Below are 25,837 nucleotides of genomic sequence, written 5' to 3'. Positions count from 1 at the left end.
ATCCCAGCTCCAGTGGCACCTCCCCCCAGCCAGGTCATGCCATGTCTCCCCCCCCAGCCATTGAAACCTTTGAAAAACGCTTCTAAACGAAAAAAGCGCAAGTCACGGATAGCAACCCCCCCTCAGTCCTCCTCAGAGGACCAGAGCTCTTGCAGTGAATCTGATTCTGATACGATCCACACGGATCCATGGGCTCGTATTAAAGTAGAAGCGACAAAGGCTGGAGACTGGGAGCTGGCACAGAAGATTAATGCTTTCCCAGTAGAATATAAGCAAGGACGGAATGGTGGCGAGTCCGCTATAAAGACGTGGAAAGCTAACTCCAATAAGGAACTAGTGCAATTAAGAAATATAGCCAAAGAACATGGGCGAAGCTCACATATTTTTAGAAATTTCTTAGAAGCCATGTTCTCAGCACATGTCTTACTTCCCCACGATGTAAAAAATATTTCACACTGCCTCCTGTCCCCAGCAGAATATTTGTTATGGGACAGGCATTGGAAAAGACATTTAAAAACGTTATCAGATTCATATTCTGCGGATGCTAATAAGACGAATTTTACAGTAGCCCAACTAGCTGGTGAAGGTGACTTACAGAAACCAGCAGACCAATTGGAAACCTTGAATAAAGAGGCACTGCAGGACATCGCTCTTGCAGCAAAAACCTCTTTACTTCTCGTGCATGATGAGTCAATGCCAACAATGCATTTTTCTGCTATTAAACAAGGGACAGATGAAAGTTTTATCAAATTTGTGGACAGACTTAGAGATGCTTTGGAGAAACAGATCGAGAGCACAGAGGCAAAGAAGGAACTCTTATGTAAACTTGCCTTGTGTAACTCTAATGAAAAATGCAAAGCCATTTTGAGGTCTCTACCCATGGATACAGACCCCACCATAGAGCAAATGCTGGAATGCTGTACACGTCACACGTCCTCGGACGATACAGTGGCCCAAGCAGTTGCTAAAGGTATTGCTGAAGGAGTTTCTGGTGCATATGCAGTAATAGCTTCTAAAGACCAAGCTAAATGCTATCACTGTGGGGATCTTGGACATTACATAAAGGACTGCCCAGAGAGATCACACCCCCGATACCACCGTAACAATTACCAAAGACCCCAGAATCAGCAGCGCTACCAGCAGCATTCGGGAAACTTCTTGCGCCGCCCGGTCGAGCCCCGGGCGCTGACAACAAATCAAAGGCCACCCAGACCCAACCCTGCACCAGCCCAGGATGTTCCGGACCACAAGAAGAGGATCCAACCCACGGGGCAACCCAGATGGGAACCCGCCGTCAACTGGTAACTGCTTTGTCCATTGACTTTAATAATGAGAATGTTCACCGTGTTCCCACTGGCAAATATGGGCCAAAAGGTGGTCCTTCGCACATTTTAATTATAGGTGACTCTCTTAATAGCCCAAAGGAGATCTTCGTTGTTCCAGAAGTGCTGACAGTGCAGCCAGGACAAGAGATTCTCGTCCAGGTATGCTGCATAGACTCACCATTTTTTCTTTCAAAGGGAACCCCAATAGCACAAGCCTTTTTACTCCCAAAGGATCACAGGGAACAGATTCCTCTCAACCCTACAGCTATGTGGGCACAAGTTGTGCGACCATCCAAGCCTACTATCGAGTGCGGCCTCACCTGCAAAGGCGAGAAGACCCACCTGCCAGGGATGCTGAACACCGGTGCTGATGTGACCATCATCGCCCGCTCAGAATGGCCAGCACACTGGGATCTACAACCTGTTGCAGGCATGATTTCAGGGATTGGTGGAGCCACAGTGTCCATGAGAAGCAAGAACAACATCCTTGTGGAAGGGCCTGAAGGCAAGCTGGCAACCATTCGTCCATTTGTGGTAAGGGCCCCCATCACCCTTTGGGGCAGAGACGTTCTATCCCAGTGGGGAGCTTCCCTACGTATTCCCACTCAGGATTTCTAATTGGGGTCACTGAAGTAAGCGCGCTGCCAGAAACTCCTCGTCTCACCTGGAAAAGTCACAAGCCACTCTGGATTGAACAGTGGCCCCTTAATAAAGCCAAACTGCGCGCCCTAAACACCCTCGTGGAAGAACAGCTCGCAAAAGGCCACATAGTGGAGTCCAACAGCCCTTGGAACTCTCCAGTCTTCGTTCTACCAAAGCCTGGGACAAACAGGTGGAGGCTCCTCCACGACCTTCGCAGAATCAACGAGGTCATCGAGGACATGGGCCCCCTCCAGCCTGGCCTGCCCTCCCCATCGATGCTGCCTAGAGACTGGACACTTGCTATCATAGACATTAAGGACTGTTTCTTCAGCATTCCTCTGCACCCTGAGGATGCTCCACGGTTTGCTTTTTCCGTTCCCTCTCTTAACAAGGAGGCCCCGCTCAAAAGATATCATTGGCGTTATCTTCCTCAAGGACTAAAAAACAGCCCCACTATTTGCCAGTGGTACGTGGCTCACATCCTGTCTCCCATTCGGAAATCATTCCCCGATGCTATCATCCATCACTACATGGATGACATCCTGGTGTGTGCTTCAGACAAAGCTTACTTGGACAATACAGTTAAAAAGACTATTGAAACCATAGAAAAGGCAGGAATGGAGATTCGTGAGGATAAAATCCAGTACACCAAGCCATGGACTTACCTTGGAGTCCAGATCCGGGAAAGGACCATCGTACCTCAGCAGCTCACCATAAATGACGACCCAAAAACCCTCAGGGACTTACACAGCCTGTGTGGATCCATCAACTGGGTACGTCCACTGCTAGGAATTACAACAGAGGACCTTGCTCCCTTGTTCAACCTTCTTCGCGGACCTAAGGACCTGGACTCTCCCTGCACTCTCACAGAAGAAGCCAGAGGTGCCATCACTAAAGTCCAGGAAGCCCTGTCTTCATGCAAAGCCCATCGCTTCGAGCCCAGTCTGCCTTTCAAGTTCATCATCCTGGGAAAAGCACCTCGATTCCATGGACTGATATTCCAATGGGACTCACAGCTTCGAGACCCTTTGTTGATACTGGAATGGATCTTTACAAATAGCCAGCCCACAAAGACACTTACCACCTACCAGGAGGTCATAGCACATTTAATAAAAAAGGCAAGGACTCGCCTTCGATCTCTTTCAGGTTGTGAGTTCGAATGCATATACTTACCAATAACTCTTACAGACTTTGAGGATTTGATCCAGACCAATGAAAGCCTCCAGTTTGCCCTGGATAGCTACACGGGCCAAATTTCAGTTAAGATCCCAAAACACAAACTCTTTAACCCTGATGTAACCTTCCATTTGATTCCAAAACAAATCCAAAGTAGAAAACCTCTCAAGGCTCTAACACTCTTTACAGATGGCTCAGGGTCTTCCCACAAGTCGGTGGTTACATGGAGAGACCCCCAAACACAAGATTGGCACTCTGACATACAAATAGTGGAGGGATCTCACAGATCGCAGAATTAGCAGCCGTTGTCAGAGCCTTTGAAAAGTTTGAAAACGAGCCTTTCAATCTGGTTACAGATTCAGCTTATGTCGCTGGGATAGCGATGAGAGCAGAACATGCTCTTCTCAAAGAGGTCTCTAATCCAAAGTTGTACCAACTGCTCTCTAAATTAATATACCTAATCTCCCACAGAAAGCAACCTTACCATATAATGCATGTGAGGTCACACACAGACCTCCCAGGTTTCGTTGCAGAAGGCAACAGAAAAGCGGATGCATTAGCAATGGCAGCAGAAACTGCTAATGTTCCTAACATCTTTGCCCAGGCAAAGTTGTCACACGCGTTTTTTCATCAAAATATACCTGCCCTTATGAGAATGTTTAAGCTCTCAAAGGATCAGGCAAAGGCTATCGTGGCTACGTGTCCGAACTGTCAGAACTATCAGATACCATCCATGGGGATGGGAGTCAATCCCCGAGGTCTGAATAGCTGCCAGCTGTGGCAGACAGATGTAACTCACTTCGCACCTTTTGGAAGATCAAAATACGTGCATGTATCGGTCGACACTTTTTCAGGAGCAGTATTTGCATCATCACATGCAGGAGAAAATACCATGCACACAATAAAACACTTTCTCCTCGCTTTTGCCGCCCTGGGTGTACCAAAAGAGATTAAAACAGATAATGGACCAGCCTACACTTCCCGCAAGTTAAAGGAGTTCTTCAGTGAATGGGGAATAGCACACAAGACCGGCATACCTGTAAACCCCACAGGACAATCCATCGTGGAAAGGACACATCAAACCCTCAAAAGAGTCCTTGATCAACAGAACAGAGACATGAGAATCACATCTCCAGTGGAAAGACTTTGCAAGGCTCTCTACGTCATCAACTTCCTGAACTGTACAGCATCAGAGCCTGACCCACCAATACTTCGCCACTTTGCAAATACCACCCAAGCAAAGCTCACTGAGAAACCACCTGTGCTCGTGAAGGACCCTGAAACACACCAAATTTCTGGGCCTCACCAGTTGATTACCTGGGGTAGAGGATATGCGTGCGTGCTACTACCATCCGGTCCGAGGTGGTACCCCGGAAAAAACATAAAGCCATACCTAGGCACTGAGAACACTACTCCTGCAAACGGGGACAAGAACGCTCCTGAGGCAAACACAAGACCACCTCAAAACCAAACCAGCTCTGCCTGGAGACGAAGACGTCGCCGAATACCCACAAACACAAGAACAGACCACCCCATTACAAGACAGCAGACAAAACTGAAAAGCTAAACAACAGTCTGCTGCATCAGACCATAGATAGCCTTAACACAAAAGTGTTCTCTGAACTATATGTTGTTACACTGGGTTTTTTTTGTATATAAAGAAAGAAAAAAGAAAAAAAAAAAAAAAAAAGGAAACACCGTTATTCCCCCTCCCTAATCTTTTAAAACCCCTTAACCCTCTACCCACTCCTCCTCCCATAGTGTAGCTTAGAAATTAAAAGAAAAAGGGGGGGAGGAGGGGAACAAGAAAAGAACAAGGCAGAAAACCCTCTCATCATAAAGATAACAAATTCTGCTTATATTCCCTATCAGAAGCCCTATTCCTGCCCAAAGATGAAAAATATCTCCGTTGCTGCTGTCCTCATTGCTGCCTGGATGTTCTTCACCGTACCGCATGCCTTCGGCTGGATTAGCCCACAGCCCAGCCATAATGTTTGGGTAACCTTAGCAAAAACATTAAAACAGGACAACATGTGCTTGTCCATGGGAAGCATTGATAACCCACTTTCCACATGTCTAGTAGGAATTCCCTTTGTAGCAGATGACTGGCCTGTCTATAACTCAGAGATTCTCCGCACCACAGGTAAGAGACCCAATGTGGTTGATACTTGGGACGAGTGGACAAAAATTCTGCCAGATGCTCGAGAGGAACCCCAAGAATTAGATCTGTTGGGGTCCTCCAAGGCCACATACTGCGTCAAATTTTACTTTAGACGTCCAAAAAACAATTGGCCAGAAATTGACCAGAACAAAAACACATATCGAAAAGAGATATCACCAATTAACAAAGCCTATAACTCTCACGATTGGTGCAATTACACGGCTCGTGTGATTTCTGTGTCCTCTCTCCATCCCAAAGTATTACCCAAGGGAATGTTTCTCATCTGTGGTGACAGATTATGGGCTGGGATCCCCTCCCGACTCCAGGGAGGTCCCTGTACCCTTGGAAAACTTTCTACCCTTACACCAAACATCACCCTGTTACATAATTGGAAAAAAGAAAGCGAATCAAAACGACAAAAAAGGTCCTATACTGAATTTGATGAAAATTGTGATCCTAAATTATACGATTGGAACAAACCAAAAAAGATTGCTGTCTCCCTGTTCTTACCCTGGGTAGCTGCAGCTAAAGCCCTCGGTGATATCAATCACCTTGGGTGCTGGCTCAGTAAACAAGCTAACGCTACATCTGCAGCCTTGAGTGATCTCTTAAAGGAAGAAGAAACCACAAGACATGCTTCGCTCCAAAATCGAGCAGCAATCGACTTCCTGCTGCTTGCCCATGGGCACGGCTGTGAAGACTTCGAAGGGATGTGCTGCTTCAACCTCTCTTCACGCTCGGAATCCATCCATGCGAACATCCAGAAACTGAAAGATCTCGTGAAGGACTTGAAAGTAGAAAGAATCCCAGACTGGGTCAATGAACTTTTTGGGCAATGGGGATTAACAGGATGGGCTGCATCCTTGATTAAGGGAATGTTGTTGATTCTCCTTGTAGTTGTTATTGTGTTAGCTATGTTCTCATGCCTTGTTCACTGTTTCAAAAGAACTATAGTGAATGCCTTTTTTGTAAAAACAGAAAGTGGAGTTGTAGTAAACCCCATAGATTTAGGAAAAGCACCATGGAGGATATGAACAATAGGAATGCTGAAACAGCAAAAGAAAATTCCTGTTTTCTTGTCCTCCACCCCTTAACCTACCTCTGTAACCCTATAAGGCAATGTCATGTTAACCCCTTACCCATTGGTCAAGCTTGGATCCTTTCCAACCCTATAAAAGAAGCATACTGTACCCCATTAGTTGAGAAAGAAGAAGAGCAGAGACCCTTCACGGACCTCCCCAAATAAAGCCATCTTCGTGGAACAGCCTGCGCCTTCTCCTTCTCCTCTCTCTCCGTCTGCTGCAGCCTCAAGCCCAGGGCACCACTACCTAGCAAGCAGAGCTGAAATCCTGAGAGCTTGCAATCACTATAGAGCTGATAATCACCATGCTTGCTGGATGGTAGCCCTGCGGTCTTGGCATGAGCGAGCGAGCTTCGGGCACCCGGTCCCTGCCCAGGGACTGAGCTCCTGAGCCCTAGTGCTCTGCATTATGATAAGGCCAAATAAGAGGCTTTATTAGCAGGGGATGAAGCTGGGGCTGCAGCCAGGGCTGCTCAGAGCTATAGCTGAAGACCAGGTCATTTTTGAGGGGACTTGTCAAGAGCACATTCAGGGCAGGAGTTTCCTGCTTGGGTCTCTGCTTTCCTGAATCTGTCCTCCCACTTTTCCCTGGCTCAGCTGGGTGGCAATGGAAACTCAGCTGTGCATAGGAGAGCAGGGGCTGAGACTCTTAAACCATCACCCTGAGGATTCCTGGGCACCTCAGCAAGTGCCTGCACCTGCCCAGCCTCCAGATCCATGCAGCATCACCTTTCCATGGTGCCCAGGCTGGGGGAGCTGTTTTTTAATCCCTGCAGGGCCGAGCAGCTGCAGGGCAGGGCTGGCCCAGGGGCTGGGCTGGGCTCTGGCAGCTCTGGCAGGGAAGGAGCCCGGGGCCACAGGAGCAGCTGAGGCTGGGACAGCTCCAGCAGCAGAGCCGTGGGCAGGGAGGGAGGGAGGCAGTGCTGAGGGCAGCCCTGCTGCAGGGCTGGTGTGGCACCTGCCGGGCCTGCCCTGCAGGGCAGACACTGCCCTGAGCAGCACAGCTCTTGTGTCCCCTCGCAGCCAGCACAGCCCTCAGCCCGGGGGCTCGGGGCCCTCAGTCCCTCCTGGGCCGGCAGAGCAGCCCCAGAGATGAAGGGCATCTCTCCGGCCATGTGCCCATACCCTGCTGACCAGGGCCTGAGGGCCACTGTCCTGCCCTGCTGCTGCCTGGCAGGGGCTGGGCAGGGCTGGGCAGGGAAAGGCTTTTCCTCAGGCCCGGCTCTCTCTATCTCTCCCCTTGCCTTGCCCAGGTGCTGCTGGCATTGCTGAGGGGCTCTCTGCAATGGCAGTTCCAGCTGCAGGGCCAGGCCCAGCCCTTGGGCTCCTCCTGTGCAGGCTGAGCACAGCAATGGGGTGTCCCAGCTCCATGTGCCCGGGGAGCTCTGGGCAGGGCAGCCTGGGAGGCTGGCAATGAGCCCACTCTCCTGACTCTGGGAAAGGCAGGAGCCACTTTGTGTGCCAGGGATCCCTCTGCTCTCTGCAGTGTCTCCTGGCTGTCCAGGGTAACACAGGAGTGGATTTCAGAAAGGTGCAAGTGCAGGGCAGCTGGAACAGGAGAGAGGGACAGAGCAATCCCCATCCCTTCCCCCAGGCAGCTCCTCAGCCTTAGCTGAACATTCTTTATCCAAGTCCAAACACCAGGACTGGCCCCTGCCCTCATTGTTCCCCTGCACTGACTGGGGGTCAGGGCTGACTCCCAGGTGTCCTGCAGCTGAAGGTCCAGCTCCTGACACAACACTGCCCAACAGCAATCAGGGCTCCAGCAACAGAGCTGAAGGAAGATATTTGAGACATGGACAGGGCAAGGTGTTCAGTGGCAGGAAAGGGTCTGTGAGAAAGGGCTTTGACTTTTCTGTGAGAAATCTCCCCTCCATTGCCCGGTCTTTCCTCCTCTAGGTCAAAATGCCCAGACACAGCAAATGTCCAACAGCAGCTCCATCAGGCACTTCCTCCTGCTGGCATTGGCAGACACGCGGCAGCTGCAGCTCCTGCACTTCTGCCTCTTGCTGGGCATCTCCCTGGCTGCCCTCCTGGGCAACGGCCTCATCATCAGCGCCGTAGCCTGCGGCCACCACCTGCACATGCCCATGTTCTTCTTCCTGCTCAACCTGGCCCTCAGCGACCTGGGCTTCATCTGCACCACTGTCCCCAAAGCTATGCACAATTCCCTCTGGCACACCAGCACCATCTCCTACTCAGCATGTGCTGCACAGGTGTTTTTCTTTCTCTTCTTCTTTTCAGCAGAGGTTTCCCTCCTGACCATCATGTGCTACGACCGCTACGTGTCCATCTGCAAACCCCTGCACTACGGGACCCTCCTGGGCAGCAGAGCTTGTGCCCACATGGCAGCAGCTGCCTGGGCCAGTGCCTTTCTCAATGCTCTGCTGCACACAGCCAATACATTTTCCCTGCCCCTGTGCCAGGGCAATGCCCTGGGCCAGTTCTTCTGTGAAATCCCACAGATCCTGAAGCTCTCCTGCTCACACTCCTACCTCAGGGAACTTGGGCTCATTGTGCTTGGTGCATCCTTAGCCTTTGGTTGTTTTGTGTTCATTGTTTTCTCCTATGTGCAGATCTTCAGGGCTGTGCTGAGGATCCCCTCTGAGCAGGGACGGCACAAAGCCTTTTCCACCTGCCTCCCTCACCTGGCCGTGGTCTCACTGTTCCTCAGCACTGGCTTTTTTGCCTACCTGAAGCCCCCCTCCATCTCCTCCCCATCCCTGGATCTGGCAGTGTCCATTCTGTACTCGGTGGTGCCTCCAGCCCTGAACCCCCTCATCTACAGCCTGAGGAACCAGGAGCTCCAGGCTGCAGTGTGGAGACTGATGACTGGACAATTTAGGAAACATTAAACTGCTAGGCAGTTTCTGAAAATAATTTGTAATAAAAGTTGTCTTTGATACTTCTTGTTGGTTTCCTTTTGGAGCTTCTTTTTCATTGTTTTCCTTTTTTAATATTGTCCTTAAAGTAAACCCATCAAATCTGCCATATCTCGTTTTGTTTCTCCACACCTTCACTATGACCCACTGACTGTGTCAGTGAGGAGCTGTGCTCTTGATAGGTTCAAATGAAATAAATCCTTTATTTCATTTGAAGCTATCAAGAGCATAGCTCCTCACTGAAACAGTCCAGCAATGTTTTCCCTGGAGACCCCCCTTTTGTTGCCTTCTCTGGAGCTGCAGCAGCAATGTCTGTGTGCAGAGCTGGGGCAGATCAGTGCTGGCCCAGCAGCTGTGCCCAGCAGCAGCAGCAGCACTTGGTGTTGCCAGTGCTGCTGCCGTGGCCCTGCCCCGCTGCCCTGGTGGCCCTGGTGTTGCTGCAGGGCCTGAGTGCTCTCGGGGCCGGGCACAGCCCTGGGGGTGGCAGTGCCGGGGCTGCAGCAGGGACAGGCCATGGGCACTGCTGGGGCAGCGCTGACGCCTCAGCCCAGGGCCTGGGGGCTCCAGGCTCCTTGCCCAGGCTCTCTCAAGAACACGGCCAGGCCAATGCTCAGCACAGAAAAGCCCCGTGAGCAGCTCCAGGCTGGCCGTGGGCAGGCTGGGGGCAAACAGCACGGCTGGGGCTCTGCAAGGGCCCTGGGGCAGACGGGAAGGAGCAGCAGAGCAGGGGCTGATCCATCCCCAGTGCGCTGCACAGCCCAGGGCAGCGTCCCAGAGCGTCCTCATGCAGCTGCCAACAACATCCCCCCTCTGCAGCCCTGGCCTCTCCACCAGCTCACACAGGTGCCCCATCCTTGCAGGCACAGACACGGCAGCACTGCCTCAGCAGCCCCTGTTTGCACTGCACACAGCAGGGGCAGCACCCCCATGCTGTTGCTGTGGGGACATGAACCTGAGGGAGCACAAATGCCATCAGCCCCTGGGGCCAGCAAGGCCTGCGGGACACCAGGGAAACCACTCAGCTTTGTCCTGGCCTCTGCAGTCAGCCAGAAAGTTTGTTCCCATCAGCTGGGAGTTTCCTGTCCCACTGCAGACACTGTTGCTCAGAGCCAGGGCTGCCTGGCAGCCACCCTCAAACTGCCCTGAGCATTTCCTTGGCTTCACCTTTGCTTTCTTTCCTCTTTCCTGATCCAGATTTCTTCCTATTGCCCATCACTGTCCCCTCCCCTGCAAACAGCCCATCCCTGGTTGCCCTTTCCTCTCTGGCCCCACTCCCCATTGCAGTTCCTGACCTGGCCCCATGGGAACGTCCCTTGGGCAGCAGGATCATCCTACAAGTGCTGCAGGAATTGTCTGCAGGCTCCTGCAGTGCCTGCTGCTGCTCCCTTTTCAGAGGCACCCCAGGCCAGAGGGGCACATCTGGGCTGCTGTGTCTGGCTCTGGGGCTCCCTGTTCTGGGCACTGAGGAGGGGCTGCAGAGGCTCTGCAGGACTGACAGGATGGGCTTTGGGGCTGGCAGGAGAAGCTGAGGGACCTGGGCTGCTGGAGCTTCTGAAGAGGAGGCCCAGGGCTCCTCCTGCACCTGCTCCAAGGGTGGTTCCAGAGAAACACAGAATCAGCAAGGTTGGAAAAGACTTTGGAGATCATCAAGTCCAACCTGTTCCCTGAAACCACCTTGTCTCCCTGAGCCTCCTCTTTCCCGGATAAACAACCCCAGCTCCCTCAGCCACTCTGAACAGGACTTGTGTTCCAGACCCCTCCCCAGCCTCCTTGCCCTTCTCTGGACACGCTCCAGCCCCTCCATGGCCTTCCTAAATTGGGGGCCCAGAACTGGACACAGCACTCGAGGTGTGGCCTCACCAGTGCCGATGCAGGGGAAGAATCCCTGCCCTGCTCCTGCCGGCCACACCATTCCTGGTGCAGGCCAGGAGCCATTGGCCTTCTTGCCCACCTGGGCACACTGCTGGCTCATGTCCAGCCTGGTGTCCATCAGTGCCCCCAGGTCCCTTTCTGCCTGGCTGCTGTCCAGCCACTCTGTCCCCAGCCTGTAGCATTGCAGGGGTTGTTGTGGCCAAAGTGCAGCACCCAGCACTTGGTCTTGTTCAACCTCACCTTGCTGGATTTGGGCCCTGGATCCAGCCTGCCCAGGTCCCTCTGCAGAGCCCTCCTACCCTCCAGCAGATCCACACTCACACCCAGCTTGGTGTCATCTGCAGATTTGCTGATGCTGGACTCAGTCCCCTCATGCAGATCATCAGTGCAGATATTGAAATCCACGCTGGCTGGCTCTGATCCCTCGGCCATCCTGTGGGTGCCCTGTGATGGCACTCAAGGTGATCTGTTCCATAACCTTGCCAGGCACCCAGGTCAGGCTGACAGGCCTGGAGTTCCCCAGCTCCTCTTTCCAGCCCTTCTTGGGGATGGGCTCACATTGGCACCTCCAGTGCTCTGGGACCTCCCTGCTGAGCCAGCACTGATGGTAAATGATGGAGAGCAGCTTGGGGAGCTCATCCACAGCTCCCTTATCCCCCTGGCATGGATCCCATCTGCTCCCAGAGACACCTGTGAGCATCTGAGTGGCTCAGCAGGTCCCCAGCTGCTTCCTCCTGGATTACAGGGGGGCTGTTCTGCTCCCTGTGCCCATCTACAGCTCAGGAGAACACTTGTCCTGAGGACAAGCTGTCTTATTGTTGAAAATTGAGATACACAAGGTGTTAAGCAGCTCAGCCTTTTCCTTATCTTTAGTTACTCTGTTCCCCACTGCATCCACTATCGAGTAGAGGTTCTCCCTATTCCTCCTTTTGCTATTAGTTTATTTATAAAAACTTTTCTTTATTACTTTTTACAGAAGTGGCCAGGTGAAGCTCTAATTGAGCTTTCATCTCTCTACTTTTCTTTCTGCATGACCCAACAACATCCTTAAAAACTTCCTGAGTTGCCTGACCTATTTTTTCTGAGTTCCCAAAAAAAGGTCATGCCCAGCCTGGACAGTAATTTTCCTCTCTGGTTAAACTTTGGCACAGAGGCACAGCCTGCTCCTTCCCCCTTAAGATTCCTTTCTTGAGGTGTGTCCATCCTTCCTGGACACCTTTTTTTTAAAGGCTGTTTCCCTTTAAAAATCAGTACCTGATTCGGTATTCTCCAAATCTGCATCCTGAATAGGCCAAGGTCTGCCCTTCCTGATTCCAGGGTAGACGTTTTGTTCGTGCTCTTCCTTCTTTCACAGGATATTGAAAACTCGATTATTTCATGGTGGCTGTGCCCCAGGCAGCCTCCAACCACCACATCTCCCACCAGCCCTTCTCTGTTTGTGAACAGCAGCAGACAGAGCTTTCCTTGGGAGTGGGATTGTTACCAAAAATGCAGTAAAATAAAAACTCCTTAACACCAATGTAGCATTAAGAAGCAGCATTCTTTATTTGGCCAGATGCACAGGGGGATAGCCCCTCCCAAAGCTGTGCATGCTGAGTACAGGAAAGTTTCTGTTTACATTCTGTATTTTGCACACATATTCATTGATTGTCCCAGACTAAACATACATATGTGTGGAGTTGGCCCAGCTGTGACTCAGACTCAACTGGATTTTACCCCAAAAGCACTGAGCGTGAGCTTCAAACCCTGAGAATCATTTGTTTAACTTGGGGCGAGCTTGAGAGTTCCCCCAGAAGCCTTTGGTGTTGTTATGCTAAGTTGTCCCAGTTCTGCTCCCCTATTGGTTACCTGTTTGCCCTAGATGGTTGTTGTTCTAGAGTGTTCCACCCCCAAGTGTATATATTGTTGTTTCCCCTTTGTCTCATGTCCTTGGATCCTGTCCCTCATACTGTGGTCGTCTTCTCCACATTTGTTGTTTTTCACCCTGTTATTAAAGTTCTTTTTAGACAACTCCATCAAACCTGCTCCTTTTCATTTTCTCCACCCTTGCCCTGAAGTCAGGGAACCAGAGAGGTTTGTCACAGCTGCACTCACCACGATGCATATGATAATCATTTCCCCAAAATCATTAACATATTTCCCTTCCCCTTTACCCATGCGTTCTTCTGTCCTGGGGGTCTCTCTGGTGTTCCCTGGTGCTCGTGGACCCCAATGTTCCAGTGGGCCTGGCTGAGCTGGCAGGACACTGAGGCTGGTGAATTTCAGTTCCCCTTCTCACACAATGGACATTGTGTGGTTTCCATAGGCCTGGGGTTTTGGAGAACAAGCTTCAGGTGTGAGCTCAGCTGGTGTAGGCAATTTATCATCTGGTAACATGAGGTCACAGAGTGGGCTATGACACCACAGAGTGGGTTATGGGAGGTCACTGAGCAACTATGGCATCATAGGCTGTCTCTGTGACATCACAGAGCCAGGTGTGATATCACAGGACAGAGGACTGACATCACAGAGCAGACTATGACATCACAGAGTTGCCTGTGACATCAGAGACCAGCTGTGTGACATTAGATAATGGGTTGTGACATCACAGAGCAGGCTGTGACATCACGGGGGGTGGCTGTGTGACATCACAGGAGGGCTGTGTGGCTTCACAGAGTGGGTTGTGGCATCAAAGACCAGCATAGTGATATCAGAGAATAAGCTATGACATCACAGAGCAGGCTGTGACATCACAGGAGGGCTGTGTCAGGTCACTGGGTTGGTCACTCTGCCCCTGACCCCACTCACAGTTTCCCTCGAGAAGTCCAAAGCTGTTCATGCCCAGCAGGGTCCCTGTCCCCTGGTATCCCCCTGGTCCACCTGGAGCTGCAGCCTCCCCCAAGGATGTTCCACAGGATCCACCCCAAAACCTGACTCAGGGACAAGGGGCTGGGCTGTGTGACCAGGACATCAAGGACGGGGATTATCCAGGTCACTGTGGCCTGGGTTGGGTTCCCCAGGGCAGGAAAGGTGTCTGGCAGCTGGAGCAGGGTCTGGGAAGGGCCTCCAAGGTGGGGCTGGAGCCCTTGGGCTGTGAGCAGAGGCTGAGGGAGCTGGGCTTGTCCAGCCCAGAGCAGGGAAGGCTGAGGGGCTCCTCATCCCAGCCTGGCAGTGCCAGCGAGGAGGGGATGGAGAACTCAGAGCCAGGCTCTTCACTGGGGGGCCATGGGGGAGACAAAAGCCAATGGGTGGAAGGGGAAAAAGAGGGGAGATCAGCCAGGACAGGAGGAGTTGAAATGAGTCAGGCTGCTTTTGGTGTTGAGGAAATGCTGAAAGCAGCCTGACCCCTTTCTCCATCCACCACTGACAGCTTTGCAAATCAGAAATTGTTCAGACTGTTTTGCCTCCATTCCAGGATGGGCACCCTGATACAAGAATTTAAGTGTGTTTATATCTATCACAGAACCATATTTTTCTAAAATTAATTTTAGTATGGAAATCACTTGTGGATGATGGAACCATCAGACACTGCAGGGACACTGGACATAGTAGCTCAGGGAAGAGTGAGATTGTCATTAAATTGTATCGTGTTCAACCATGGTCTGTTGGCCATGAAGAGAAACTTCCTGTGCCTCTGAGTCCCACCAGTTCCTGACCCCCAAAGGACACAAACCTGGTGAGTTCTGGTTCCCACTCCAGTGGTGGCACCTGCACCTCCCTCCGTACCCAGAGCAGAGCTCCCTTGTCCCAGAAAGTCCCTGGCAATGCAGGGATGAAGGAAACAGGGCAGGCTGTGGGGATCAGGGGCAGGGCACAGCCAGGGATTTGGGGTGGTTGTGAACCCAGGGCAGGATCTGGCCCCTGGCCTTGGTGAACCTCATCCCATTGTCCTGGGCCCATGGCTCCAGCCTGGCCAGATCCCTCTGCAGAGCTTCCTGCCCTCCAGCACAGCCACACTGCCACCCAGCTTGGGCTCACCTGGGAACTGACTGAGGGTGCCCTCCATGGCCTCGTCCAGATCAGCAATAAAGAGATTTCACTGACCTGGCCCCAATCCTGAGCCCTGGGGACACCCCAGGATGTGACTCCATTCCTCAGCTGCTCTGAGTGCCAGGGGTTGGATTGGGGAAATGGTGGGGAGGGAGTAGGGACAAAGTGGGATTGATTGGAAGCCATGGAGGGTCTTGATTTTCATATCTGTTCAAACTGCATTAGAAGGGGCTGGGGATCAATATCAATTGGGGATTGCTGATAGCAATCTATAAACAGGGAGAGAAAACTAAATAGGACAAAGCAATTCTCTCTTCATTCTTTTCAATTTAGTAGATTCAGTTTGAATACACTTCTGAAATTTGTCGAATTAACCGCAGAAGAATTCAAGACTTGAATTATTCCCATGGGCTTGTCTTGTTTGGGTGTTTTGAACAAATGTTTATGAGCCTTTGTCACTGAATTCCTGAACTGAAGAGCTCAAGAAAGAAGAGGCCTCTGCAAAAGTAAAGTTCATCACCAACCTCCAAGGTGTTGAGGATCCATCCTGATCAGAGCAGGAATGAACAGAAATGGGCACAGCTTTGTGGCTGCCCCAGCTTTGGGATGGGCCCTGGGCCTGGAGCAGGAGCAGCTCTTGAGGGCCCCAAGGCCGGGGCTCTGGTGCTGCCCTGGGCAGATGGGATGGCAGCAGGGGCTGCAGAGCTCTCAGCATCTCCTGCAGAGGAGAGCAGGGCAGCCAGGGAGCCTCCTTTCCCTTGGCCAGGCACCTTCCCCCATGGTGGGGCTGAGTCCTGTGGCAGCTGCAGCTGCTGCTGTGCCCTTGGCAGGGGCTGAGGCCGTGGGGCAGTGCCCAGAGCAGCCTGGCCTGAGCAGAGCTGTGGGGCCAGAGCCGGCTGGGCTGGGCTCAGAGAGGCCCTTGGTGCTGCCCAGAGCTCAGGGCAGCTGGCAGAGCTTGCAGGGAGCTGGGCTGGGCTCAGAGAGCCTGGCCTAGAAACCATCAGTGTCCATCTCAGCCTGGCTGAGCGTGCAGGGGCCAAGAAGAGCAGCCCAGGCTCTGCAAGTTCTCTGGGTGGGAGCTGAGCTTGTGAGCCCCTGAGCCCTGTCCAGTGCTGGGGCTGCACCTCCAGCTCCAGAGGAGATGGGACAGATGGGAGCAGGGACAAATCACTCCTGCTGCATTCTTTCTTGTGTTTGCCTTTACAGGTGACCTGGATCCATATGTAGAGGAGGTGTTTTGTGTCAGATAGCACTGATAGAGTGAGAAGAATAATATTATGTAACTGAAAATATTATTTTATGCATAATGCACAATGAGGAAATAAAGACTCAAATGATCAGGAGAGCATCTGAATTTTTCAGAGGAGGAGAGACTCATTGATGTTCCAGTAGTCAAAGCTGTTCAAATTCTTTCCTCAGGGCTTCCTTGAGATGAGAGGTGACCACCAGAAGCCAAGGCCAGCCAGAGCTCTCTGTCCTGGCAGCTTTTGTCTGGGAGAATCTTGCATATAGGGAATTTTTCAGGGGGAGTATCAATTTTGGCTGTGGGCACCTGGAAAGGTGGGTGGTTCTTTTCCATAGTGCTGCTTCACACTGGCACCTTGGAACCATGCAGCCCAACAGTGCCACAATGATTGCCTTGATTCCATGGGGTCCCCACAGTGTCACAATGGCCCCTTGGTTCCATGATGCCCTGATTTGTTACCATGATCTCCACATGAAGGAAAGCACAGAGCCCCAGTGTTTCAGGGGCTGATCAACAGCAGCCACCAGAGGCCAAGGCCAGCCTGAGCTGTCTGTTCTGGCAGATTTCCTCTAGGAGCAACCAAATAAATATCTTGGGTTCTGTAACTCAGATTTACAGAATTTTGGGGACAGAATCCTGATTTTAGACATGAGCACCTGGAGGAGAAGGCCAGTTCATTCCCACAGGAAGGAAAGCCCAGAGCCCCAGTGTTTCAGGGGCACAAGGGAACAGACCCTCAACATGCCAAGGGCAGTTCAGCCAGTCAGGCCAAGCCAACCAGACCTGTTCCCTGTTCCCTTGGATCCACAGGGCCCCACAGTTTCAAAATGCTGGTGTAATATCGGATCCTTGGCTACACGAGGCTCTGCTGTGTGACACTGGCCTCTTGCTTCCATTGGGCTCTGCAGTGTCACAATGGTCCCTTGCTTCCATGAGGCCTTGCAGTGTCAAAACGGTTTCCTTGGTTCCATGGAGCTGCACAATGGCACAATGGCCTCCTTGGTTTCATGAGGCTGAGGAGTGTCAAAATGGCCCCTTGGTTCTTTTGGGTTCCTCAGGATCCCAGTGGCCGCTTGGCTGCATGAGGCCCAGCTGTGTCACACTGGCCCCTTGCTTCCATTGGGCCCTGTAGCATCACAATTGTCCCCCCTTGGTTCCATGAGGCCCAGCAGTGTCACAGTGCTCCCCTTGGTACCGCTGTATCACAATGGACCCTTGTTCAATGAAGCCCTGCCATGTCAAAATGGTGTCCTGTATTTCATGGGGTGTCACAACCTCACAATGGACCTTTGGTTCCATGAGTCCCACATTGTTCCATGAATCCTTAGCTCCATGGGGCCATGTAGGGTCACAATGGTCCCTTGGTTCCATGGTGCCACACAGTGCCAAAATTGCCCTTTGGCCCAACAGGGCCTCATAGTGTCACAATGGACTCCTTGGTTCCATGGAGACACAAAGTGCCACAATGGCCCTTTGGTTTCACCAGGACTCAAAGTGTGAAAATGGCCTCCATGGGTTCATGCAGCCATGCTGAGTCACACGGGACCTGTGGTTCCATGATGCCCCACAGTGTCACAGTGATCTCCTTGATTCTACACTTTAAGAATGCCCCCTTGGTCCCATGGAGCCCCACAGTGTCACTATTGTGTCCTTGCTTCCATGAGGCTTTGCTGTGGCACAATGGCCTCCTTGGTTGCATGATGTCCCATAGGAGAGCAATGGTCTCCTTGGTTCCACAGTGTCAGAATGGCCCCTTTGTCCCATGGAGCCCCACAGTGACACTGTGGTCCCATTGATTCCATGAGGCCCTGCAGTGTCACAATGGCCCCTTGGTTCCAATGGGTTCTGAAGGGCCATAATGGTCTCCATGGTTCCATGAGGCCCTGCAATATCCCAATGGACCCTTGGTTCCAAGGGCCCCGCAGTGTCACAAGGCTGCCTTAGTTCCACAAGGCCCTGCAGTGTCGTGGTGGCCCCTTGGCTCCATGAGGCAAAGCAGAATCAGAATGGCCCCTTGGTTCCATGGAGCACCACGGTGTCACCATGGTCCCATTGGTTCCACAGGGCCCCACAGTGTAACAATGGACCTTTGGTTCCATGAGGTTCCTCAGGGTCTCAGTGGCATCTTGGCTCCATGTGGCCCTGCTGTGTCACAGTGCCAGATGGTTCCATGAGGCCCCACAGTGTCCAAATGGTCTCCTTGGTTCTGGGAAGCCCCACAGAGCCACAAGGGACCCTTGGTTCCAGGAGGCCTTGCTGTGTCACAATGGACTTTTGGTTCCAGGAGCTTTCACACTGTCAACAACGGTCTGAGCACTGCAGTGTCACCATGCATCCTTTGTTCCATGAGGTTCCAGAGCAGAACATGATCCCCTTTGATTCCAGAAGGTTCTGCAGTGTCCCAATGGACCATTGGTTCCATGCAGCCCCACACTGCCACAATGACCCCATGGCTCCATGAGCTTCCACACTGTCAGCAATGCTCTCCTTGGTTCCATGAGGCCTTGCTCTGATACAATGGACTTTTGGTTCCATGTGGTTCCAGTGCATCACAATGGACCCTTTGTTCCATGGGGTTCCACAGTGTCACAGCTGACTCCTTGGGTCTGTCAGCCTCTGCTGTCACCAAATGTTTGAAATATCAGAATAGGGTTCCATAACACTAATTTGGTGTTTGAGAAGGTATCATTTATTCAGGCCTGAGGTCTACTGAGGGATAACTCCTAACCTTACATGGACATGTAATTCTACCAGTGTGTTGCTTATACACAGTCACTAAATATGAATTACAATTTACCCATTTCCATAAAACCCACGCCAAGTTCCCAGATTCACTCCTTGTTTTCTCTATCCCTGCACCCTTGAGCCAGATGTCTTCTTCTTCTATTCCAACCATCCTTGCAGGGAAAGCAGCCCCTGCATGCCTTGTTCCTGTGCTGAAAGTTCCCAGGCAGGGTAAAAATGGAATGAACCCTTTTGGTATCAGCCCCAGGCTTTGTGTGGGCAGGCAGAGGCAGGCAGGAGGCAGAGCTGCCAGCAAAGGAAGGGCCCAGCCAGGTGGGGCAGCCGGGGGATGCCGACAGCCTGCAGGGACAGAGGCGCAGGGCAGGGACACCATAGGACAGCCTGGGCTGCACAGGGCACAGGCATGGGCAGCAGCTGCAAGACAGCCCTGCCAGAGCCAACTTGGGCAGCACTTTGGCCATGGCTGCTGGGCCTGGGCCTGAGGCAGGAGCAGGAGACAAGTGACCCTTGCAGGCCTGGGGCCTCATGGCCTCCTTGTCCCTGCTCAGCAGCCCGGCAGGGGCCGCCCCATGCTCCTGCCCTTGGCATTGCACATCCCCACGTGCCAGTGCCCATCCCGGCAAGAGCCCTGAGCAAGGAGGGAGGGACAGGATCTGCCTGGCCAGGCCCTGGGGCTCAGGCCTTGGCCCTTGGCATTCCTCAAACACATCCAGCTTTGCTCAGCACCAGAGACACCTTGGCCTTGTTTGTCCCCAGCTGTCATCACTGCCTCCAGTGTTCTGCTCTAACTGGAACCTGGGGACACTTTCTCAGTCATGTTCCTCTGTGGGACCCATTAAAACTTCAAGAAACTATGGAGTTTGAGTTTCTGAGGAGTATTTTGAACACTCTCTCAGGGACTGAGTCTGATGTAAACAACATCAAAGCCCTGAGAGGGTCATTAAAGTTTTCCTACTCCAGTTATGGAAAAAGATTTCAAATAACTTTTCAGAAATACACATTTTTATTTTAAATGATGTATTTTATTTTATTTCTCTTTAGAGCAGAGGTGATTGCAGCATTCTGTGATTGATATTGACCCAGGGTCTCTCCTCAGCAGCTCTGGCCTGCTCACAGCAGCTGTGCCTGGAGCTCTGACCCAGTGTGGATAACCTTGCTCCACCTTCCCCAGCCTCATCCTGTCTGTCCTCACTCCCCTGGGACCTGCTGTGCTTGGAGAGCTGCCTGCACTCAGCCTAAGAGGGGTTTTCACTTTTTGTATTTTTTGAAGCAATCTGAAACTCCTGAGTTTCCCCACTGCAAACAGACACACTGCTCAGGTGTGTGCCAGCCCAAGGGGCCACCAAAGCCACTGCAGAGCTGCCCTGGGCCAGCTGTGAGAGTGGATCATCAGCCCAAGCTGCACTGGGCCACTGCAAGGGGCTGTGGGCATGGGCACTGCACTGACCCCACTGCTGGGTTTGGCTGCCACAGCCACCGTGAGAAATTAAACTGTCCTTGGAAACACTGGGGAGGACTGGGACATACTGGGGAACACTGGGAACATTGTGGGGAAGACTGGGAACACTGGGGCACCCTGTGTTTGAAATTGGGTGGAACTGGAGGGAATGGGAATGGACTTAGGTGTTTTGGGAGGGACTGGGCTGTATTGGAAGGGATCGGAGGGGCACTGGGGTTTTTCTGGAGCTGTACTGGTGTATTACTGGGAATGAACTGGGCTGTACTGGGAGAGAATGGTGAGGCTGTTCCCGCCTCTGCCGCCTCTCATTTTCCGAGGCTTCCGCCCATCACCGCTCACAGCCAATCAGCGCCAGTGATCCGGGCCTGGGGGCGGTGCCTAGACGGCCACCATATTTTCCTTTTGCCTACAACTCTCGTCATGCCCCGCGGCCGGATACAGCCCCATTGCAGCCGGGACTGCAACGCCCGTCATGCCCCGCGCTCCACAGAACCCCGGGATCCGCCTCCATCTGTCCCATAAGTGTCCCCTAGACCCTGAAGGATCCCTCAGTGCCCCCTCAGTGCCCATTTGGGACCCCACAATAGCGTCCCTGGGCCCCCTGCGTGCTCCCAACCCCACAGATGCCCGGTACAGTCCCTTCTGGGAATTCGTCTCCTCTCATCCCCCGTGACCCCCGAGCCCCTCAGAACATAGTCCCGCACCTAAAACTCCTGCCGTGCCCACGTCCTAAAGAGCCCGGTTAGAGCTCCCCGAGCTCCCCCCAAGGATTCCCGAGCCGTTTAAGTTCCCCCGAGGACCTCAAGTCACGGCTCGCACGCAAAAGTGTCCCCCAAGAGCCTTCCTGGACCCCCGAACGCCACGTTCCAACAACTTCGGGGACTACAGCTCCCATCATGCTCCGCAGCACACGTCCAGCGCCATTCCAGCCGGGACTTCATCTCCCGTCATGCCCCGCGCCCCTCCGAGAGCCATTGCAGCTGCGCCCAGAATTCCCGTGATGCTCCGCGGCCCCGTTAAACTTTATGATACCCGCGCTTACAACTCCCATCAACCCCCGCGCCCCAGAGAGCCTCGTTTGAGCCCCTCAAGGACCCGCCCGGACCCCGAAGGGCCCCGAATTCCCCTCCCTGACCTCCAAGGGCCCCCTGGACCCCCAAGTGCTGCCCCGGACCCCTAACTGTCCCTCAGAATCCCTGAGTGCCCCTCCAAGTGCCCACCCAGCTGCCCCAAGTGTCCTCCAGACCCTCAAGTTCTCTCTGAATTCCCTCCCCAGACTGAAAACTGCCCCAAATGTGCCCCAGAAATGGCTCCAGGGACCCCAAAGTGCCTCCTCTTGACCATATGCGAAAAAAAGATGATAAAAATGATGGCAAAAGGTCTACAAAGAATATTAGTTACCATAAAGAGGAAGAAATAAATACCCAATAGAGCTTAATGAATTAATGAAGGGAATTGTGTTACTTAGAACCAATGACCAATAATTTTCTTGGTTGCTAAAAGTGTATCGATTTTTTAATATAAATGTACAAATTAGGTAATTAAAATTGAATAATACTATCAGAATAATATAAATGTCATTTTATTAATTAATTGAATTTTATTTATAAGGAAAAATGCTTAAATTTTTGTTATGTTTAGGGATGTCAGTCCCAGGTGGGCAATGTCAGACATGGTGAGGCTGGGGGTGAGGAGCAAGTTGTCCAAACAGGCTCAGCCTGCAAGGGGCACATTCTTCTCATTGCCCAGACCTCCTAAGGAGACATTCCGCATCAAGATCACCTGGGGAATGCTTCCCTCCCCTCTTCTGAAATGAAAAGTAAAAAAATATTCCCTTGTCTAAAACCAAAAATCATTTGGTGCACTTTGAAATCTCCCTCCTGAAGAGAACTCCAAACTGACTCCAATCACTGCACAAGGCCTGGAGACTGAAAGGCAATGGAAGGGAGACAAAGAGCTCCTGAGGGCTTTCTGTATTTTAATCAGCCCCACGGTGGATTTGGGGCTGGGTCCAGGAGCCTCAGGCACGGAGAGAAGGATGAAGAAGCTGCTCAAGGAGTCAGCAGCAAAACTCCAAGTGCCTTGGAGCATGGCTGAGCCCCAGTGAGGGCAGGGAGTGCCAAAGGCTGCCCAGGGCCTGGTGAGAGCAGATCCTTGAGGCCAGGATTGCAGGGAGCCCAAGGCTCTGAGCAGGGAACTGCAATGCTGAGCAAGGCCTGGCTTGGCTGCAGGAAGCAGAAAGGCCAAGGCCTGAGCCCAGCCTGGGCCAGCAGGGCCTGTCCCTCACGGCTGCTCGGGGCTCTTGGTGGGCCAAGGGGATGTGAGGGGCAGCAAGGACAAATGGCATCAACCTGCAGCCCCTGCCAGCCTCCCCAGGGAGGCCGAGGGAGAAGCAAAGTGCAGCCCCTGCCAGGAAAGTTCCTCCTGTGGGGCCTCCAGAGGCACTGCCCGAGCCCAGGGCACAAAGGCCTGGCTGCCTGTGGCCCTGCCAGCCCTGCCCAGCCCTTGGCCATCTGTCCTGCAGGCTGTGCCCCCTGGGCGTGCTGCTCCTCTGCCCTGGCTGGCTGCACTCGCCCATCTCGCTGTCCCCCAGCATTTCTCACCCAGCGTTTCTGTGCCCTCCCTGGGCTCCCTGCACCCAGCGCTGCCGGCTCCTGGCACACAGAGCCCGGCCATGGCCCAGCCTCACGCTGCCACACCTCCAGCACCAACATTCTGCCCTGCGAGGGACTTTGCTTTCTCCTCAGCTCCAGCCTGAACCTTCCAAGCTGCGCTTTGAGGAGGTTTCCTGCAATTCCCAGTGCCAAGGAAAGCTCTGTCTCCTGCTGGTCACAAACAGAGAAGGGCTGGAGGGAGATGTGGTGGTCAGAGGCTGTTTGGGGCACAGTGACCATGAAATTATTGAGTTTTTACACATCTGTGAAAAAAGAGGCATCAACAAATCTTCTGCACTGGACTTGTAAGAGCAGACTTCAGCCTATGAGGATGTAGATTTGGCAAGTACCAAATCAGGTACTGATTTTTTAAAGGGAAACAGCCATTAAAAACAAAGGTGTCCAGGAAGGATGGACACCCTTCAAGAAAGAAATTTTGAAGGAGCAGGAACAGCCTGTCCCTCTGTGCCCAAATGTGAGCTAGCAGGGAAAAGGCCTGGCCTGGCCGGGCAGGGGGCATTTTCCAGGAACTCAAGGTTAAAAGTAGGGTGCATGACCTCTGGATAGAGGAGCAGGAAACTCCTGCTCCTGTTTTTAAGGATGTTGCTAGGTCATGGAGAAAGAAAATTAGAGAAGTGAAGCTCAATTAGGGCTGAACCTGGCCACTTCTGTGAAGGATAATAAAAATGATTTAGTAGATATATTAATGGCAAAAGGAGGGCTAAGGAGAACCTCCATCCCTTATTGGAGACATATGGTTACCAAAGATAAGGAAAAGGCTGAGCTGCTTACCACCTTGTGTATCTCAATTTTAAACAATAAGACAGCTTGTCCTCAGGACAAGTGTTCTCCTGAGCTGTAGATGGGCACAGGGAGCAGAACAGCCCCCCTGTAATCCAGGAGGAAGCAGCTGGGGACCTGCTGAGCCACTCAGATGCTCACAGGTGTCTCTGGCACCAGATGGGATCTATCCCAGGGGGATGGGGGAGCAGGTGGATGAGCTCCCCAAGCTGCTCTCCATCATTTACAATCAGTGCTGGCTCAGCAGGGAGGTCCCAGAGCACTGGAGGTGCCAATGTGAGCCCATCCCCAAGAAGGGCTGGAAGGAGGAGGTGGGGAACTCCAGGCCTGTCAGCCTGACCTGGGTGCCTGGCAAGGTTATGGAACAGATCACCTTGAGTGCCATCACAGGGCACCCACAGGATGGCCGAGGGATCAGAGCCAGCCAGCGTGGATTTCAATGTCTGCACTGATGATCTGCATGAGGGGACTGAGTCCAGCATCAGCAAATCTGCAGATGACCCCAAGCTGGGTGTGAGTGTGGATCTGCTGGAGGGTAGGAGGGCTCTGCAGAGGGACCTGGGCAGGCTGGATCCAGGGCCCAAATCCAGCAAGGTGAGGTTGAACAAGACCAAGTGCTGGGTGCTGCACTTTGGCCACAACAACCCCTGCAGCGCTACAGGCTGGGGACAGAGTGGCTGGACAGCAGCCAGGCAGAAAGGGACCTGGGGGCACTGATGGACAGCAGGCTGGACATGAGCCAGCAGTGTGCCCAGGTGGGCAAGAAGGCCAATGGCTCCTGGCCTGGATCAGGAATGGTGTGGCCAGCAGGAGCAGGGCAGGGATTCTTCCCCTGCACTCGGCACTGGTGAGGCCACACCTCGAGTGCTGTGTCCCGTTCTGGGCCCCCCCAGTTAAGGGAGGGGCTGGAGCGTGTCCAGAGAAGGGCAACAAGGCTGGTGAGGGGTCTGGAACACAAGTCCTGTTCAGAGTGGCTGAGGGAGCTGGGATTGTTTATCCTGGAGGAGGCTCAGGGGAGACGTCATCACTCTCTGTAACTCCCTGACAGGAGGGTGCAGCCAGGGGGGTCAGGCTTTTCTCCCAGGGAACAGTGACAGGACAAGAGGGGACAGCCTTAAACTGCATCGGGGGATATTTAGGATGGATATTTGGAAATATTCTTTACAGAAAGGGTGATTGGACACTGGAATGGGCTGCCCAGGGAGGTGGTGGGTTACCATCTCTGGAGGTGTTTAAGCAAAGACTGGATGTGGCACTTGGTGCCATGGTCTGGGTGACAAGGTGGTGTTGGGTCACAGGTTGGACTTGATGATCTCCAAGGTCTTTCCCAAGCTGGTTAATTCTGTGATTCTGTGATGATTGTGACACTGCAGGGCCCTGGGGAAGCAAGGGGCCATTGTGACACTGCAGGGCCCCGTGGAACTAAGAGGATCACAGTGACACTGGGTACTGAAGGCACCATAGAACCAAGGCCCCATTGTGACACTGTGGGGCTGAATGGAAGCGAGGAGTCCAGTGGGACTCTCTGGGTCCTTGTGGAACCATGGAGGCCACTGTGACACTGCAGGGCCTTGTTAAACTGAGGGGCCATTGTGACACTACAGAACCAAGGAGATCCTTGTGAGACCCTGGGGCCCAATGGAACCAAGGGGCCATTGTGACACTGCAGGGGCTGGTGGAACTAAGAGAACAATTGTGAAACTCTGGTGCCCCATGGAACCAAGGGGCCATTGTGACACTGCAGGGACTGGTGGAACTAAGGGAACAATTGTGACACTCTGGTGCCCCATGGAACCAAGGGGCCATTGTGACACTGCAGGGACT

At 52.7% G+C, this 25,837-nt stretch overlaps 1 protein-coding gene across 1 annotated transcript; it reads left to right on the top strand.

Moving 5' to 3' along the window:
• Positions 1-8,307: 8,307 nt before the first annotated feature.
• On the top strand, positions 8,308-9,240 carry LOC136570483 (olfactory receptor 14J1-like). Its single transcript, XM_066570948.1, has one exon. The coding sequence runs from the start codon at positions 8,308-8,310 to the stop codon at positions 9,238-9,240; it is 933 nt and encodes a 310-aa protein (XP_066427045.1).
• The last annotated feature ends 16,597 nt before the right edge of the window (positions 9,241-25,837 follow it).

This window comes from Molothrus aeneus, unplaced genomic scaffold, assembly GCF_037042795.1.
Source record: "Molothrus aeneus isolate 106 unplaced genomic scaffold, BPBGC_Maene_1.0 scaffold_34, whole genome shotgun sequence".
Lineage (NCBI taxonomy): Eukaryota > Metazoa > Chordata > Aves > Passeriformes > Icteridae > Molothrus > Molothrus aeneus.
Note: the sequence above shows the minus strand (reverse complement) of the source record. Positions and strands in the feature narration are given on the sequence as shown.

Excerpts from the sequence above, each read along its gene's own strand:
- LOC136570483 (XM_066570948.1), top strand. The coding sequence starts at position 8,308 with ATGTCCAACAGCAGCTCCATCAGGCACTTCCTCCTGCTGGCATTGGCA.